Source organism: Polyodon spathula, chromosome 30 (genome assembly GCF_017654505.1).
Source record: "Polyodon spathula isolate WHYD16114869_AA chromosome 30, ASM1765450v1, whole genome shotgun sequence".
Lineage (NCBI taxonomy): Eukaryota > Metazoa > Chordata > Actinopteri > Acipenseriformes > Polyodontidae > Polyodon > Polyodon spathula.
The window spans coordinates 1,092,285-1,110,624 of record NC_054563.1 but is presented as its reverse complement, the minus strand read 5'-3'; the positions used below and the strand labels follow the sequence as shown (position 1 = coordinate 1,110,624).

Here is an 18,340-nt window from a genome sequence, read left to right as displayed (position 1 = left end):
TTCAGTGTGAACAGGTTTCTAATACAGCACTTCTACCTTTACAGGGTGTATTAAAAGCTATGGATGAACGTTTACTGCGCTTTGGTTTGGAGCCCTACGAAACCCCCAAATCCAACCCCCCACCCGAACAAAATAAAAAGAAATGATTTGCACATCAGCGCTGCAGTGAAATCGAGGCGCGCTGGAGCACATCGGCACTGCAGTGAAATCGAGGCGCGCTGGAGCACATCGGCACTGCAGTGAAATCGAGGCGCGCTGGAGCACATCGGCACTGCAGTGAAATCGAGGCGCGCTGGAGCACATCAGCACTGTTGGCACCCAGCTGCCACTCATGAATGCCAGCTTCTTTATGGAACTTCAGGCCATTTGTTTGGTACCTCCTTTTTTGAAAAATCATTGTTGCCAAAATCGCAAAATCTCACAAGCCAGGAAAAAAGCCCTGGGCACATGTTGGCAGGTTGAGGGTCCCCCCCCCCCCCCTCCCTCCTCCAAATCAGGTCAGGGCATGTGAGCGTTCCATTTAAGAGTTCATGGATTAGACGGCCCTCAATCAGGGACAGTCGTTCAGGTTTGGCTGGAGTCGTGCTTGGTTGAGACTGTTAAAGCTGTAATACAAGGCTAGGTTAGAGCAGCTCTTTCAGTACATGTCCTGTTTCAGCTTCCACAGAGGCCCTGTTTCCTCTCCACATCCCTACAGGTCATGCCAGATATGACACTTTCACAAGGCCCTGTGCTGTGGGATTACTGTTTTGTTTGAACATTAGGTTTGCCAGTTTGTGCAGGACGTGTGCAATCCCTTTGAAACTGCTGCACAAGGACCACAGATCCATGTTATTTGATATATTTTGAATGGAATAAAGTTTTTTTTTTTTTTTTTTGCATTACAGTAACTGTCATGTTTGTTGTTAAATGCTATGCAGATTGTTCTGTGATCAGTATATGTTTAAGCAGGAGTCCCTGCTAGATAATTGTGAAACCCGTTTGTAATTGTTACAGCCGCTTCAGACGGTGCCTCATTACTGCGTTTGTTTTAAGGAATGTTCCGAGAAACAATTTATATAGTAGTTTTTCGTTTACATTTTTTTTTTTTACCCATTGCTTGTATGTGGATAAAATTGCATCCTCTGGCATTTGCATCTTCCATACGCCCCCATATAGAAACTAGAGGTCTCCATGCATGAAAGGGTTAAAGCACATTGATTAACTAACTGAAGTGAGCAGCTCATGAACTCTTAATACCTTTAGAGAAGGGTTATTGATCAATGTGCTTATATCACATTAATTGTGTTGTTTTTTACCTGGAGGAAAGCCCATGACATTGAATATCCTGTCCAGCTGGTCATGGTGATAGGGGTTACTAGTCTTGATGTCCTCTTGTCGACAGTGAAATATTGGCTCTGACGTCAGCAGCTCCGCAAATATGCAACCTATAGCCCAAATATCTGCAGGAAAGGGAAGAGGGATTCAAAGTTAATGGGAAGTTACAGTATGCACTTATTTATTGCTTTACGAGCACGAGAACTGACCCACGAGCCAATCCTATTGGTCCTGTCACAGTCGTTCATTCACACTGCTGCAGAACTATGCTGTGGTTCCTAGTGGGTCTCTAACCAGACTGTCCAGCGCGTTCTAAACATCCTATTGAAAAAGGAAAAGTGCTTCAAACTGAAATCAGACCATTTATACTGGATTTCACCTGGAGGATTATTATTATTATTATTATTATTATTATTATTATTATTATTGTAGAAATTGTAGTTAGTTATTGCCAAAGAAAAACTAAAAAACAATGTGTAAAATGTTCTGGATTTCTAGATTTGAGTTCCTACATCAGTGTGGTCTCTGTGAGCCCGTCTGACCCCATCTTAGACAGTCATCTCATCACCCTGCCTTGCAGCAAATCCTCCACAATCCCACAGGCTTAGGCCTGTCAGTCAAATACACAAGAATCATTGTACAAGCTGTCTTGAGATACTCCTGGGAATGGATGTTTATAAAAAATAAAACAAAAAACTAAACTCATAAGGAATAAAAAATGAGAACATTTTGCACTCGCCAGGACAGGGAGAGGAACGTAATAAATCTGTCTAGATTTGCTTGCTGGCTGGCTGGTTTATTCCTTTGCTTTGACTCTATACTACAGGAGGTTCACGAGGCTGAATTTAATGAAAGCGCGACATTAATACTACAGTCTGCCGGCCCTTTCATCTGGTCATTCGTAAAAAATATGTTATACTTCGTAGCAGGACAGAAAAATGTGCTATCTGTTATTTCCTTTCAGTGTTGCAGTGTCCGACTGTATATCCTTAAATATACATATAAAAAAATAATACAAATGAAACACACATGCTAAATGTAATGGAAATTCAGCACAGTACTTTACTATTGCTGTATTATTACAACTAACACTAGCCTTCTCATTTGTTTATTAATCTTTAGAAGCACTCAAACATGCAATTCTTATTTATACTAGTAAATGGCTTTCCTCCTGTGCCAATGTCCACACGCACCCCCTTGTGTGTGCATGTGTGTATATATATGTATATATATTAGTTACAAGGAATTTGTGTTACTAGGAGACTGGCTTGACACAAGACATCCAACACTGCAGTATGGATTTCCCTGATGGATTACTTTTCAAATAAAAATAAAGGAGAAAAGCCGCCTGGGTACAGAGGCAGAGCAATTACACGGTAATAATGCAATACTGCATTTCCAATAAGACCCAACAGAAAACGAACACTCTCTCTCTCTGCTGGGATATACTTGTGTTTGCCCAGGAACATTCAGTAATGTGAAACTTGTAACCACAGTATCTGATTTTTAAACTGGGCTCGTGGACTCCGCCCACCCCCCTGGTAATAAAAGACACGGAAGACAGACACCAATAGGGGGCGGGGGTAACGGACGTGAGCTTTCATCACGTGAAGTCAACAGCAATGCTTGTTTTTCTTTCTATCCTGCTTGTTTGTTTTTGTGGTTTTGTTGTTTGTTTCAATGCTGTGCAATCTTGAACACGCTATTCATCTTGAACAGCTTATTGATTTGATTTGGAATAAATTACATTTTCGTTTAACAAACCAACAGCACTCAGTGCTGTCTAATGTGACCGTGGCAGGCCTCCCTGTGCTCTAATCCCCTTCCCTGTACTTACCAATTGCTTTGGTATAATGCCTGGCTCCAAGCAGCAGTTCTGGAGCCCGGTACCAGAATGTTACTACAACAGGGTCCAAATCCGCTAGAGGCTTCAACGGTGAATTAAACAACCGAGCAAAGCCCATATCAGCTGTGTGAGAGAAGAGAAAACACAACGTGTCAAGATCCGAAGACTCTACCACAAACCATCAACACATTCCTACTGCTAGAGGCACGCCAAACCAGCAGAAAACAGAGCGCCTCCATTCCTGATTTTATTAGGAGTTTAACACTGCCCAGTAACATTTCAACAACATCAAGCTGATCAAGTGCTTTCATACGACGGTTAGTAAAAAGTTCAAATTACCATTATGCTTGGACATGTTTTACCTTATAAGCCCATGCTAGAAATAAGATTCCTGTAAAAGGTTAGTATTTATATAAATAAAAATTTAAAAAAGAGCCTGCGGTCAAAAGCAAATTGAAATCCCTATAAAACATGCAACCACTTTCCCAAAATGTTTCTCAGGATTTTTGAATACCTCAGGAGGGCTAACATTCCCGAGCAATCCCCTCCCCTCACCCGGACACAAACCAGAGGCAGGAATATTAACTGAGCGCTCAGCAGGAACATCAGGAATATTTGTGTTCAGCCTTTCAGGAGACGGACGTGCTTGTGAAGTCAAACACTTTCTTTATTAAATCCAAAACACTTTTTCAGTTCAGCAACTTTCTACGTGTGCATTGAGGTGAACTGGAAGTGTGGGGACATTTAAGGCAAGCCCTGGAGGGCAATGTCACAGTGAAGCAGCTGTAACAGGAGCAGGCAGATCCGTTCTGCTGCCTGTCAGACCCTTTAAATGGCTCCTAGCACTGAGGAGAGTCACGGCTGCACTTATTTGCAAGTTAACTGCATTTGCACTTTGTCCTCAACATTCGACGTAAAATTAAAATAACTTATGTTTTTGCATGAATGGTTTTTTGGAGACTTCCGCACCTGTACCATAAGTTTGTTGGATATGCTCATGCAGGGCGCAGTCACGTTTGGATCACTCATCTCTACTGAAAAGGACACGAAGGAGTAAATAAGAGCCACATTTAAATGTGTGCAAGCTTCCATTAAAAACAACTGCTAACTGTTTAACCATGACCAGGGAATTAAAACAAGAAATCTAGGAGACAGACAGTGAATTTGTTGCTACTGTGCACATTAGTGGAGCACTCTGTCACCATGCATTGCGTATGCACTGGAGTGCAGTCTAGCTCTGTAGTTAAAGCACACAAGCTCTGAAGGTTAGTTTTTCTCCTTGACTGTTCTGGTTTGGTAAATGTTTAAGTGAGTGAATTGTCCTCGCAGCGCAAAATGCACATGCTATCAGAATGTAAACACAGTATTCTAAACAGCCCCAAGGTTTCAGGTTTGATTACTTCTACTAGAAATAGTTTAGCCAATCCACAAATGTTTAAACTTAACTCAGTAAATGTTATTTAAATCATGCTCTGCTTATTAAAGTAAACAAAGACCCATTTTAGCTGTACAGTTATAAATGATGTCAGTTGTGAATGTTTTAAAACCAGTACAGTTCAGTCTGCTCGGATAGCTACCCACTCTGCATTTGGGACACCCAATCGAGATAACTGTCGTTTTGCGAGGCAGGCAAACTTGATCCCTACCAATTTTCCTCCCTAACCCACAGGAGTGGGAAAGCTAATACAGCGCTCCCTACACTGTACGTCATTAGCCAAGATCGACAACTCAGCAGCACAGCCAGGATTGGAACCAGAGAGCTCCTGATCACATGACTCTCCCAGCACTACACAACGAGCCCCAGTGGATCCTCTCAGACAGGGGTCTGATGAGTTTCCATCGACAGACCCAGTGGTTGCGCATCAATAAAGGCTTTAGTAGCCCATTGTTTTCTCACACTGTGGTCACTGCTTTCCATTGTGAGGAACTGAATTCCTGGAATATTACAGTATAGACAATGGAGCGTGGTGGGGATCTGCAGATATATAAATACATATAGATTTTAAACTGCAGTGAAGAAAAATGAAAAAATGTAATAAAAAGTGGGGATGTACACAAAAGGTTTAAAAAAAGTATTTCAGGCTGTTTCAGAGAAAAGCCTTTTTTACTTTGTTTACTTTTCTTACTAAACAGCTGAAGAAGGTCTCCTTCCAAAACGTCCTGAAAAATCATTTTAACCTTGTGTACATCCAATAAATAAATAAATAAATAAATAAATAAATAGATAGATCATTTTTGTATGCTGCATTCATTCCAAAAGAGACAGACACACACACAATCCCCACTTCTAATAGACTGATGCATGTGAAAACTCGACAGACTTGGCCAGTACTTCTTTGAAAACAATCAAAATGTAAAAATAGCTTACCTATTTTGACTCGTCCTCTCTCTGGACCTTCACCCATTACTAAAATGTTAGCAGGTTTCTGTGAAAACAAACAATACAAACTATTTGAAATGTACTGGGGGCTTAGTCCCTGCAGCAAGTCATGACCCTAATAAAGTGATACTGTGTTAACAAGGCCTCCGTCTGACTCTGAAACATCCTCTCAGACTGGATGAGTTGCCCATTTTTAGGGTCTTTATTCAAAAATGTGCGGTTTGTGTCTGTCCGTCTGGCACACTCAAACACTTTGTCCACACACTCCTAGTCTCCTATAGAACTTTCTGATTGCATCTGGCTACAGTGTTTGATAAAATCTCAGTTTTATACAAACCTCTCGTACTGTGCGATTATTATTAAGCAATTATAATGTCCACCTGGTTTATTTGCATCATCCTGATTAAACTCAAAACGTCGAGTCAAATCATTAGCTGTGTTTCAAGTCATTAGGTGTAGCTGCAGCTTTTGTAATCCATTCCTGTATTAAACTAATAAAGTAAGTTTGTGATTTAGGCAATTCCAAGTTAAGGGAATGTAATAAATCAAAGGAAACAGGCAATACAGCTAATGCAATTAAAGACAATGGGAGCAATCAAGACTGGTGATACACTGCATGCCAGCGGCAAGGGGCAGCTGTGAACGGAGAAGAAGCCACTGGAGAACAGATGAAAGGACTTCATTACATTACTGTGCGCTACCAACTCTGGAAGGCAGAGGAGGTGTGTGCGCACACTGAGGAACAGGAACACAAGTAATGCTGGAGGAAACTAGACTGGCAAAAATGACCCCTGTGTAGGAGACTGATTGGGTTTGAATCTTTATGAAAGGAGAGCCCCCTCTGAAATAATGCCCTCCCAACCCACCACGTGTTTCCTGGTATTTAAAAAAACAAGAATAAAAAAATAAGAAATACAGCAATTACCCAAAATTGCTTCTGCTGTGTGAAGCCCAACTGTCATCACTGTTTCAAGAAAAAGTATTTTTTAAAACTTAAGTTTAGTTTTAATTAGTGCCTGATCAATAAAGCCATGGCGTTCACAGAGAACGTCCCCTACTAACAGCGGCCAGGGTTTTTCAAGAGCTCTTTTTACAGGCAAATGTCCTTCTTCCCTTCTAGCTGTGCCTTTCTTGTTACTGATTCACAACACTACACGCCTGTGGCACTTTAACCCTGTGTTCTGCATGATAACACACAGCATCCTGTCCTTAAACTGCACTCTTCAGAATAAGAGACGCAGTCCCGGGAAAACTCCATTCTCTTTATCTGCACAGAGCAGGCACAATGTTACATACAGCATCAGTGGTACAGAGAACATTAGGAGCTATGATCTCATTCATTTTATTCTTGGGAAATAAGCTTGAGAACCTCATGAAGCAACAGGAAGGAAATTCTATGGCGTGTACCAACTTCCACAGTAAGCTCCCTTCCTCCCGTCTCCCTTGGACAGAACATTTCCCAGTCGTGGGGCACTGGTTTTCCCACTGGGTTTGTAATCAGGGTGGGGGTCACTATAGGTCACATGATCTGAATGCAGCCAGACCATTGGAATGAGTGTAATCTACAGCACAGGCAGGGAGTGTCAATAGCAACATATCATTTATATGGCACTGCCTTTGACATATCTGCATACGGACACCTGAATCAAAGAATTAACAAAAAGAAAAAGGGGGCTGGAGAACAGATTTTAAAGCATTGGTTTGCACCAAATACCTCCCAGGAATCTGGCTCACAAATGACCTTCTGAAGCAAGAAAATCAAGCGTATGGCAGACAGAAAGCAAAAGTTCTGTTGCTGCCCGGAGACTTCAGACAGAGAGAACAGATAATGTGTGCATTTGATTTAATAAGGGTTAGAACGAGGGCTGTGGAACTTTGAGCCAGCTGCAGTATAGATATCACAGAACTCGCCCGTATACTGTATGCACCAATCAGGAGGCTTTCCTCGTTGTACCATTGAAACTGACGTCAGGAACGTTCTGATAAAATCTGAGAACAACACGCAGCAGGGATGGAAATATGACTCCCAGAAGAGAGGATATCCTTTAACAAAATCAGGACTCCAATCAGCTGCTGGATTTCTCTTTCAGAGGGAAAGTGATAGAGATGAAGGCTGCACTGGATGAGTCTGCATAGCTGGCTTCCTTACAGGAAATAATCCATCACTGCCAGACAGAAACTGCACAAGGAGACTTCAACATTGTGGGGAAAAAACGTACGTGCAACACCCAAGGTGTCTGGCAAGGGATCCAGAAGTTTTGATACATCGAGTCCAAAGTAACTTCCGTGATGACAGCACGCGTTGTTAACGAGACGTCAAGCGAAGCAGACATCCGTATTTCATAAAGCCTCTCAAGTCTGCTGCAAAAGTTATGCCTGGGTTCTTGATATTGTACTTAAAGCTGGGAAGTAAGGTGCACCCTTAAGGTGCAGGGTTTGGTCAGTGTTGAACGAGACATTTTAAGAACCAAAACAAAGCAATTTAAATGCAAGACCTATAACAGGGAATTCCATTCTGAATCTGCAGAAACAAGTGACAGCACTTCCTATACAAGTAGCCAGGGGCTACAGGAAATGGGGATGGTGGCTCGACGGTATGACAAGCACCAAGCCTCTTCAAAACGGAACTAGGAGGCGGTGCGGGCCGTCGATTGGATAAGATGGTAAACCAAGCCCCCTGTTTACATGCGCTTTAAAATACTCCAGGGAGACATTAACCCAGGTGAAATTAACTGGCAGAGGCAGTTCAAGATACAGCGAAAACAAAAGCTGCTATTTGCGTTCCAGCGCCACCACTATACCCCCAGATCGCTATTATAACACGTGATGGAAAAGGGTTAGCAGAAATGTGAACTGCAGTGTAGGTGGAACAAAATGTTCAAGGACAGGTACAAAAGGACAATGCCTCTCCTCTCCTCTCCGTATTTTCCTACATGATCCAATGCCAAAGATGAGAAACTGTATTTATTCTGCATATTCCATGTGCCATGTCACAGAGGTACCCAAAAGAATTTTAGAAAAAAAAAAAAAAAAAAAAACACGCAACCGGTAAGGGTGTTATAAATAGAATGGGACGACACTAAATCACACGCTGTGCTTCTGAATGCTCAAAATTATAACAGGATCTTTTTCCATGATAAGTGAACCATCACTCCTAGTCTATCTGTATTCCATAAATCTGATTTTTTTTTTTAAAAATCTCATTTAAAAAAAGAAAGAAGATAAAGCTCGCACAGTAGAAGCATTGTCCACATCCTCGCAATCTCATCTCCAACCAGACAGCACGCATTCCTACCCCATCGTAACCCCAATCAGACAGTCGCTGGAGGACTGCCTGGAGTAGAAGCAGGGCACTGTGCTTGATTATCCACCCAGACACTGCAATGAAACCAGGGCCGGCTGGAGGGAAGCAGCACTGCAACAGATCTCCGCTCATAACAAGGAGAATTCAAGCAAAGCCAGCCCATTATTCAACATACAAGCCAGCTGTGGAGCAGAGCATCGGACAGCAGTCAGACAGTACTGTGTTACACAAGTCTAGTCCTCAAAAACACTTAGAAAACATCCCATGCAATAACCCACGAGAGCTGGATCAGATGCGTCTTTAACACAGAATAATTGACAGGTTTGAGGAAGATTTAACACACTTAAAACAGCTCTAATTCGTTTAAGAGCACAGTGCTAACCAGCAGTCCTTGTGCAAAGTCAAAATAAAACAAGGTTAATGCAAGCCCTACCAATAGACAGCAAACACAGGCTGGATTTCGGTTTACAGTCCCTACTTTCACTTGTACTGTGCTCTCTGTGGATTCTACCATGACGGTATTAAATGAGGCAGTGTCACAGCTGAACACTTGCTGCTGCTTCTGATCATGTGTTTAAATTTCTAGAACCAAAGTATTGTCTGTGTAAATCAAACTGTAGTGAGACTCTACACGGCTGGACATGCTGTCCATCAAAAAGATGCCTTTCAGCTGCTTTCATGCAATTATTGGCCAATATTTGCTGCAGATCTTTGCTGGGGAATCCGGAGGGAGCTCTGGCGCTCCTGTGGCTTAGGGAGGCAAAACCGGCAAGGGCACTTTCTCCTCATCGCACTACAATGCTAGTGCTTGGGTGCAGAGCAGCTCCACTGGCACTTCCTGGTGATTTTCAAACATGCAGGAAAATGATGGATGATCCAGCAATGCATAGCAGCTAGATCCATTCACGGTTTTGCTATAAATTTAATAAGACATCTGAGTTTGTTACCTATGCAGTGTCTAATCAAGCGTGTAGTAAATCCTGGAATGGGTGAAACTGCAATGCAGTAGGAGTTTTATACCCATCCCTGTGATCCCAGTTGAGGAGTTAAACTGGGAAAAAGTTATTGACCCAGACACAGACACCCCACTATATCCCCAGAACCTGACATCATCAATAGCTTATGCTAAGTAATGTAAATACCAAGTCACATGACAACGGGATAAGTCGTTTTCCAGATGTAAGGAACAATCTGTGAAGTCTGGCTCACGCCCTGTACTGCAACCAGTAAGACACGACCCGTGCATAAGCATTACGGTTTCTAAAGTTTTGTTACGCAATAAAATTCTGTGTAATTTGAATGATGAAACACTGCTGTTTAAAAAAAAAGGCATTTAAGAAACACGTTGTTTGGAACTATTCCTGTTTCTGTTTCAGTGCTTGGTAAATGTTACCTTAAAAGAACTGCGAAACTTACATAAAAAACATGTACTTGTGTATAATAAAATCATTAAGTTTGGCAAAAACACACACACACACACCACATTAAAAAAGGACTTTTCATGCTTAATTAAATGCAGGGTAAAACAGCTACTAAAAACAGCAAGTTAAAAACAGCAAGCAACAGTAGCAGCATTGCACAGTGCCTCATGCTTTTGGCACTTTAGAGAGAGAGCAGTCTAGGATAGCTGAATGCAATAGATACAGACATTAGTATATTAGATCTGTTTATTGATTTGCTGTTTGGAGTGGAAGATTTTGTCACTGACCTGTATAAAGGGCTGCAGTGTTGAAAAAGTTTCAGTAAATAAATTAAGCAAACTAGATGGAACAGTATAGAACCTCCTCAATGTAATGTTCTAAAAGAATTGGTAAGCTCTGGTAAGCTTTATTCATTGGTAAGCTTTGTTCTACTGTGCTGCCTCATCACCAACCCCCCGGCCCAGCCACAATTAAAAAGTATCACCAAGACTGGACTTATTTTCATGTACTTTAATACCACTTACTTCTTGACCTGTATTAAAGTTACACTAATACCCCTGGACTGTATTCACACTATCCTGGTTACAGTTAAGTGCTCTATCTGATACGGTCCTTGTATTCAGCTCTGAGCGCTCCCTGTTCTAACAAACTGCAGGATCTCTGACAAGAACAACTGGCCCAGCGAATAATAACACGAATGCCATTCACGCCTTGAGCTATGAAATAAGCAGCTAAACAAACAGATACAGATTACAAGAGGCTTCATTTTCCAGCTAACCGCCCCCTAGAAGCCCACATTTGCATTAACTAGGTATGTACACAGTACAAAAAGCAGCTGCTTGTGCACAAACAGGTTAGTGGTGTCCAGCGCAGGCACCGTGCGGATTGACCTTTGAATAGTCAATAAACCTGGTGGGTCTTTATTATACCAACACCAGCCATGCACAGCTTCAGGAGCTTATCACTGGGATGCAAGAACTCCAGGTGGTCCTTGCTGTACTCTGATCAGCTGTTTAAACAGCGCTGTAATTGAAGCAAAAAAAAAAAAACCCACACTGAACAGAATACAGGCTGAAGCCCTGGAATAACGAGGCACTTTACGGAGCAGTGACCTTCCTTTTTGGTCCACCACTGCAGTAGAGCCCCCAGGGGAGCCTCTCTGAATTGCAGGCGGGTCAGACACAGGGCTGGAAGGTGAAAGTCTTCTTTTTCAGCGGTCAGCAGCAGTTTTAGAGCACCGGGGGGATTTTTTCTTCATACCATCAGTGGTTGACAAGTTGTTTTGTTTTCTTCTTAAATTCACAGAGGAAGCGTGGCGAATGGCTACAGAAACATGTACGATTCTGAGAGACCAGAGAGACTGGCTTTCACACCGCTGGTCCAGGGACACCCCCCTCCTCTCTCAGTGCTGCCGGTTCTAGAAAAACTGCACTTTAAAACAAGCCGATGTTCGCAGTTTATATCATTACAATAAAAGGGGCCTTTGTAAAAACCAACATCGCCAACAGCGTTCATTGGTCTCTTAAAAACACTAGGCTTGGTCCTATTTTCAATATATAAACAAAGGAGGCCTTTACTGTTGAAACCCCAATATGAAGGAATGATCTATAAAATTAATACTGACTCTCTGTCATCAATCTTAAAAGCAGCATTTCATTTTTCCTTTAATGAAAATACCTCACCCTCCCATCAACGCAGCAAGCATTAATGACCAAACCTAACAAGACCCTCCTAATCCCCCTTCACACTGGCACTCTTATCTGGGTCCTGACCTGGGTTCTGGCTACCCGGGTCACAATCCCATGTAGTGTGAAACCACATACCTGGGTTGACCCGGGTCGCAGCGACCCACCTCAGGATTTGGGTCAACATGTTTTGACCCAGGCTGAGTTAGACAAAATGCATGACGGCCGTTTGTAAGCCAATGAAATAACAAACAGCCCCGCCTGCGTGAAGTTTTCATTTCTGCAAGGAACATTTCTGTTTAGTCATACATTATTCTTGCTTGAGACACACCATGAGCCAGATTGCAGCAGGGATGAAGAAACATTTGGGCCGACAGTTCAATTCAGAGAAGCTTGGATGGAAGCGTTCGTAACAAGCTGCTTCCGGGGCACTGATACGCTCGTTGAGTATTTACTTGTGTCGCCAAGGTCGACCCTGCTTTATGAAAAGCAGTGCGAAATCGCTCACCCAACTGGCATGACACCAGGTTCTGGCCCGGGTAGAGCATGCCAGTGTGTAACGGGCTTTAGACTGCTGCAATTACCACCCGGTTTCTTTAACTCAAACTGAACGCAAAATACCAAGTCAAATTGCAGCTTTCAGCTCCCCCATCCTGCTCCTCTCCTTCGGTTTGCCAACTGGTGATGCCCATAGTGATGGGAAAGCATGGAGGTCAAAAGGAAACACAGAGAAGAGTACATGTTGTACGGCACAGGCTTGACTTGAAACACAGTCCAATTTACAACAGCCACGATTTCCGTTTTCCTAAAACAAGACAGACTGCACGTGACATCTGACAAAGACACGCATTCTGGACTGAGCTGATTTACCAGCATCCAGGATCAGATGGGATATGAGGGTTAACGCACAGGTCAAATCACAAGCACAAGTGATCCATTGCAGTGAAGAAATGAAGGAGAAGAGCAACAGCTTGAAGAAAACTCTTATTGTTCAAGTACTATAAATCTGACCAACAAAAACACCACACAGATTTGGTAGCTTTTTTGTCAGCAAATTGCCAGCCAAAGCCAATCAAAAATGCTAACAACCAAAAGTTAATTCTAGTATTGACAGCGCCACCCACTGGAAACTAACTGTAAAGCAGCACCTCCAGGTGCTCGGACGTCAGTATCAGTCAGGCTGAACTGCACTAAGAAGCGTAGCTGGAATTCAGGTTCATATTACCTGGAGCCCAGACACAGCTGAACCTGGGTGCCACACATACAGTATGAAAACATTGCCTTCACTGCTTCTTTACAAATCAGCATCATTCAAGCAAAGGCTTTATGTCACTTAAACCTGAATTGCATTGAGGCTTGACCAAGAGACAATGCTATCCAAGGACATCCTGGAGTAACCTGTCCTGTGAAGGGTTACTGAACTGCCAGCCACAGACCAGCTCTCAGCAACGCAAGGATCTTCTCTGAAACTCTGCTGATATATCTGCAAGTAGGTCTGAGTTTCATACACTCTTACAGTAAATCAAGATGCAGCTGCTTTCCTGGAACCTGATCACTTCAGGTTCTGTTTGTAAATCAAGCAAAAGCACAAAGCATGTAAAACTACAAGAATAGCAGCACAATACAAGGGCTTTGGTTAGAGCCCCTTTAAGAGAGAGCTAAAGATGCACTGCATGAGAATGAATCTTCCACTTCTCTCAGTAGAGCACACAGAACCCAGATGCCTTGGGGTGGTGCCCCCAGTTGGCACCTGGGGTAAATCCTGCTATTTTGGGTATTCTGTCCTACATTGAATGTTTGTTAATACTACAGACTGTTGAACTGCTCTACATACAGTATGGCACTTTAATACCTCCTCGCACATTCATACTTCAAAAGCAAAGGCTTTTAGCACAGTGGCTCCAACTCATTATCTTTCCATTTGTGCGAAGCCCAATTAGCACGATGCAGGCTCTGCAAAAACATCTGTGTTTCATTTTAAAACCATCAAAAAACCTCCCTAATCCAGACAGGAACATTTATAAAAAAAAAAAAAAAAAAGAAACGTTGCATCTGCAGATCAGAGCCGCCCGTGTGAAGTCGATGCCTTGCAATTTAATTACAAAAGAAAAAAAAGTGACTTGTTGTCAAGGAAACCACTGTAGCAACACAATCAGAAGAACAAAATAAAAACCAAAAACCACACAGGAGAGAGTACTGTATCTATGTGATCCTGTTCATTCTCAGTGCACTCACCAGATCTCTGTGCAATACCCAGTTAGCATGGAGGTAGTGAATGCCATCTAGGATCTGGTACAGCAGCGACTTCACCATCCCTCGAGGCAACTGAACTGGCTTCTTGTTTGCTTTTGAAGCTCTGTGAAATTTGATGATGTGCTGAGAGAAAGAGAAACAAAAAAAATAATAAAAAATAAACTTTTAGAAGTACAGTAGAAGGTCTTCCTTATTGTTCAATTTCCATTTAAACTTAACATTAGGAACGTTTGCTTCTGCAAAAATCAGACAAGCAAACTCTACCACTGTAGAAGTTACTGCAACATGTATTTGTGTGAAGACTCTGTCTGCAAAGCTTTTCATTGTATATGGAAAACACTGAAGAAATGTTCAATATGAAAGTTCAGACTCTGGTTAACTACAGTACTAGAACACACAAACGACTTGCAGCCAGCTCTCTGCACTCCCCACTCTAAAGAAAGAATACTTTACACAAAGGACAGTGTGCGTCTCCTGAAAGGTGAGATTTATTCAAACAACCAGGGAAAAAAAACAGATTCAATTAAAACTGATAAAAAAAAAAAAAAAAATCTGATTAACTTTTGAATATAAGAGAGCACTCAAATCTGCTGTGTGCACTTGCCTCGGCACTTGAAACAAAGGTCACGAGACAGGCGACCGCGAAAGCAGCGCTTCAGGTAGATGATTCTGTGGGTCTGCTTGCTGTGGTTGCCGTTTCACAGTATCTGCTTACTGGAACCAGTCTGTGTGTGTCTGTCAGTGTGTGTATGTGTGTGTCAGTGTGTGTGTGTGTTTGTGTGCGTGTGTGTCTACCTGTGTCTACAGCTCCTTACCCAGAGGTCGTGCTCTGCGTAGTCAAAGAGAAGCCACACTTTCCTGTCAGCGTGGGACAGAAACACCTTCTGCAGAGAGATCACATTCGGGTGCTTGAGCTCTCGTAACAGCTGCAAAACAAACAAACAAACAAACCCGCGTTACACCTGAGAGATACAGCAAGTGCCAGGATCTGCCAGGCAACTGGAGGGTAGCTCCACAACGAAGACACTTTCAAGATGAGGGTAACCATTAGTATAATCAGGAAGTGGCTTTTTACTTGGGCACAGTGCGTCAGCCAGTTAGGACTGGAGCTCAGACAGAAGTTATCTGTTGAATGTGCTCTGAATCTCCTCGGTACAAATGTTAAAATAGAACAGAATGAATTCACATAATTGAACAGAATTCCTTACAAGTGCTTACTAAACAGGAAAAGATTTCACTAAATCACAACGCAGTTCAAAATCACAAGAAGAGATTTCCAATCCATCCCTGGATACATGTCAGTTTCGTGTGTGTGTGTCAAACCATTGACTTATTCCTGAATTTCTAACTCTATAAATCATTCCTTTCAAAAATGATACTCCGTATGCATTAGCAGGATTTTGACTGGGATGTTGCCCAATTTCTGGAACTACCCTTGAGGGACGCCACCACCATTTACATATTTGAAATCCAGATTCGGCAGGTAAATTATCCACAGTTCTCTGTCCCGAAACGGAAGCGACTGTATTTAATTGTAACGTGCATCAAAAGCAAGCCCTGCTGATTACTACTGTAGAGAAAAAATAAAAAAATAAAAAAGAAGTGCTTTTCACTGGTCAAGCTTTCGGTTGTTCGGGTTCAACACACCCCATTGTGCTTCTGTCACAGACCACAGCACTTCCATCATCAAATCAAATCAGCCAGAATTGCTTCTTTTCTTTCACCGCCTCAATCTTCCAATTTGCCCGTGCCTGATCCAGTATGTTATTATTTCCTTTGGAACAGCCACAGTTCTGTGCAGCGAGGAGTCTAGTCAATTCATAAACAGCACATTTTAATAAGCGTGCTCCACAAAAGGGCCCCCATTACATAAGCGGCTGTCTGGATCGACTGAACCCCATAGTCTTTAAAAGGGTAATGCTATTGGCAAGGTCTCTGCCAGCTAGACAGGTCACCTCTAATATTCATTCGGATCAATGCTGGGTGCTGACAGACAGCCCAGACGATCCTTTGAATGTGTGCAGACAGAATAAGATTCTCCTCTATGGCAGGTCACCTTGGTCAGGTGACTGGGACGCACATGCACAAAACATGACCCCTAGGTCATCATCACGCCCTGGAAACACATCACTGTTAAAACAGCGCAAGCTGAACCGCAAAACCAAAATCAACCATTATTCAAAGCCTCCTGTCCCTCACCCACAGTGCATTTCATTTAAAATGCTTCACTGAAGATTTCTGGTAATTGCATGCCATACTTCACCTCATTTGCCTAATAGGTTTTTTTTTTTTTTCTGTTGCAATTAATGAGAATATGCAAATCAAATCATGGGGAGCAGATACAGTGTGTGCATTTTCACAAAAAGGGGATTAAATGTTTTGAGCCTACGTGAATATGCAAACTGGAGGAGTTTGTATTTTAAATATGAAATGTATACAAACTAAACTTTACCAGGCACAGCAGACAGACACAGAAAAGTTGCTACCAAACTTTCCTGCAAAGACATTCTTGCTTTAAATAAAAGAGAGAATCGGGGGGCAGGCGTGCGGTAGGAGAAAAGACGACTCAAAAGCAATGAAGTGAAGCAGTTTAAAGATGTACTTACCGCTATCTCCCTGCAAGCAGACATTGATATTCCAGTACCCTCTATTTGTTTTAAAGCGTAGTCTTTATCATCTTTCCTGCAAATAGAAAAAAGAAAACACATTGTCAGCAATGACAGGACCGTGCAGAAAAGCAGCAGAGTGCAACCCCTGAACCCAGAGCAGGAGAGTCGTCACTAACCTGGTAAAAAAGAAGCACCCAAATGAAAAGTGGAATATAGTTCTGTAATGAACACACAAAACAGAGCTGGAAGCACAACACAGTCACAATGCCATGGGGTTTACTGTAGGAGCTCAGCAACCCAAAGAATAAGAGCAGATCACAATCTGCGATGGAGTATGTGACAGTCCGGACTCACCAGGCGTTACAACTGGATGATGGGTCCAGATATAATAGTACTGTACTCAGTTAGGGTTTAAATTAACCGAACAACAATCTTAAATGCAGAATATGGTTTGTGCATAAAGCAACATTACTGGCAATAGACAGATACAACCTTAACCCACCCCCTCCCCCCCCGGATTGGGAGAAACTGCTAAATGGAGTCTTACTTCCATCCCTGAAATGTAAGCAAAAAAGAACAAAATAGCTCCAGAAAGCTTCAAAGAGGGAGGATGGCTGGAGCTTGTGTGCTAGTAGCTAAAACTGCAAACTAGCATGTCTGGTTTCTGGTGAAGCACAGTGCTCAGAAGATGAAAGGAGGCAATTCACCCAGGGATTGTGGCATCACATGCGACTGATCATGACTGTGGGACCCTGGCTCCAGCTTTAAGATGTTCTCATATCAAACCTCTTCCTACTCCTCAGTTCAGCACCTCCTCAGAGCGCCTCTCCTCCTCACACAGAGCTCCACTGAGCTGCAGTAATCCTCCACGCTGTATCAAACCTCCTCCTCCTCCTCACACAGAGCTCCACTGAGCTGCAGTAATCCTCCACGCTGTATCAGACCTCCTCCTCCTCCTCACACAGAGCTCCACTGAGCTGCAGTAATCCTCCACGCTGTATCAGACCTCCTCCTCCTCCTCACACAGAGCTCCACTGAGCTGCAGTAATCCTCCACGCTGTATCAGACCTCCTCCTCCTCCTCACACAGAGCTCCACTGAGCTGCAGTAATCCTCCACGCTGTATCAGACCTCCTCCTCCTCCTCACACAGAGCTCCACTGAGCTGCAGTAATCCTCCACGCTGTATCCGACCTCCTCCTCCTCAGAGCGCCTCTCCTCCTCACACAGAGCTCCACTGAGCTGCAGTAATCCTCCACGCTGTATCAGACCTCCTCCTCCTCCTCACACAGAGCTCCACTGAGCTGCAGTAATCCTCCACGCTGTATCAGACCTCCTCCTCCTCCTCACACAGAGCTCCACTGAGCTGCAGTAATCCTCCACGCTGTATCAGACCTCCTCCTCCTCCTCACACAGAGCTCCACTGAGCTGCAGTAATCCTCCACGCTGTATCAAACCTCCTCCTCCACAGAGCTCCACTGAGCTGCAGTAATCCTCCACGCTGTATCAAACCTCCTCCTCCTCGTC

The 18,340-nt window shown here is 43.0% G+C and overlaps 1 protein-coding gene across 1 annotated transcript in view; it reads right to left on the bottom strand.

The window, feature by feature from the left end:
• cdk8 (cyclin-dependent kinase 8) overlaps positions 1 to 18,340 on the bottom strand; it is a 49,190-nt gene that overhangs the window by 14,660 nt on the left and 16,190 nt on the right. The window contains exons 2-7 of the mRNA XM_041232776.1: positions 16,813 to 16,888; positions 15,022 to 15,132; positions 14,189 to 14,329; positions 5,532 to 5,589; positions 3,155 to 3,286; positions 1,299 to 1,442 (exon numbers count right to left, since the gene is read on the bottom strand). Of these exons, the coding sequence (XP_041088710.1) occupies positions 1,299 to 1,442; positions 3,155 to 3,286; positions 5,532 to 5,589; positions 14,189 to 14,329; positions 15,022 to 15,132; positions 16,813 to 16,888 (662 nt within the window). The remainder of the gene's footprint in view (positions 1 to 1,298; positions 1,443 to 3,154; positions 3,287 to 5,531; positions 5,590 to 14,188; positions 14,330 to 15,021; positions 15,133 to 16,812; positions 16,889 to 18,340) is intronic.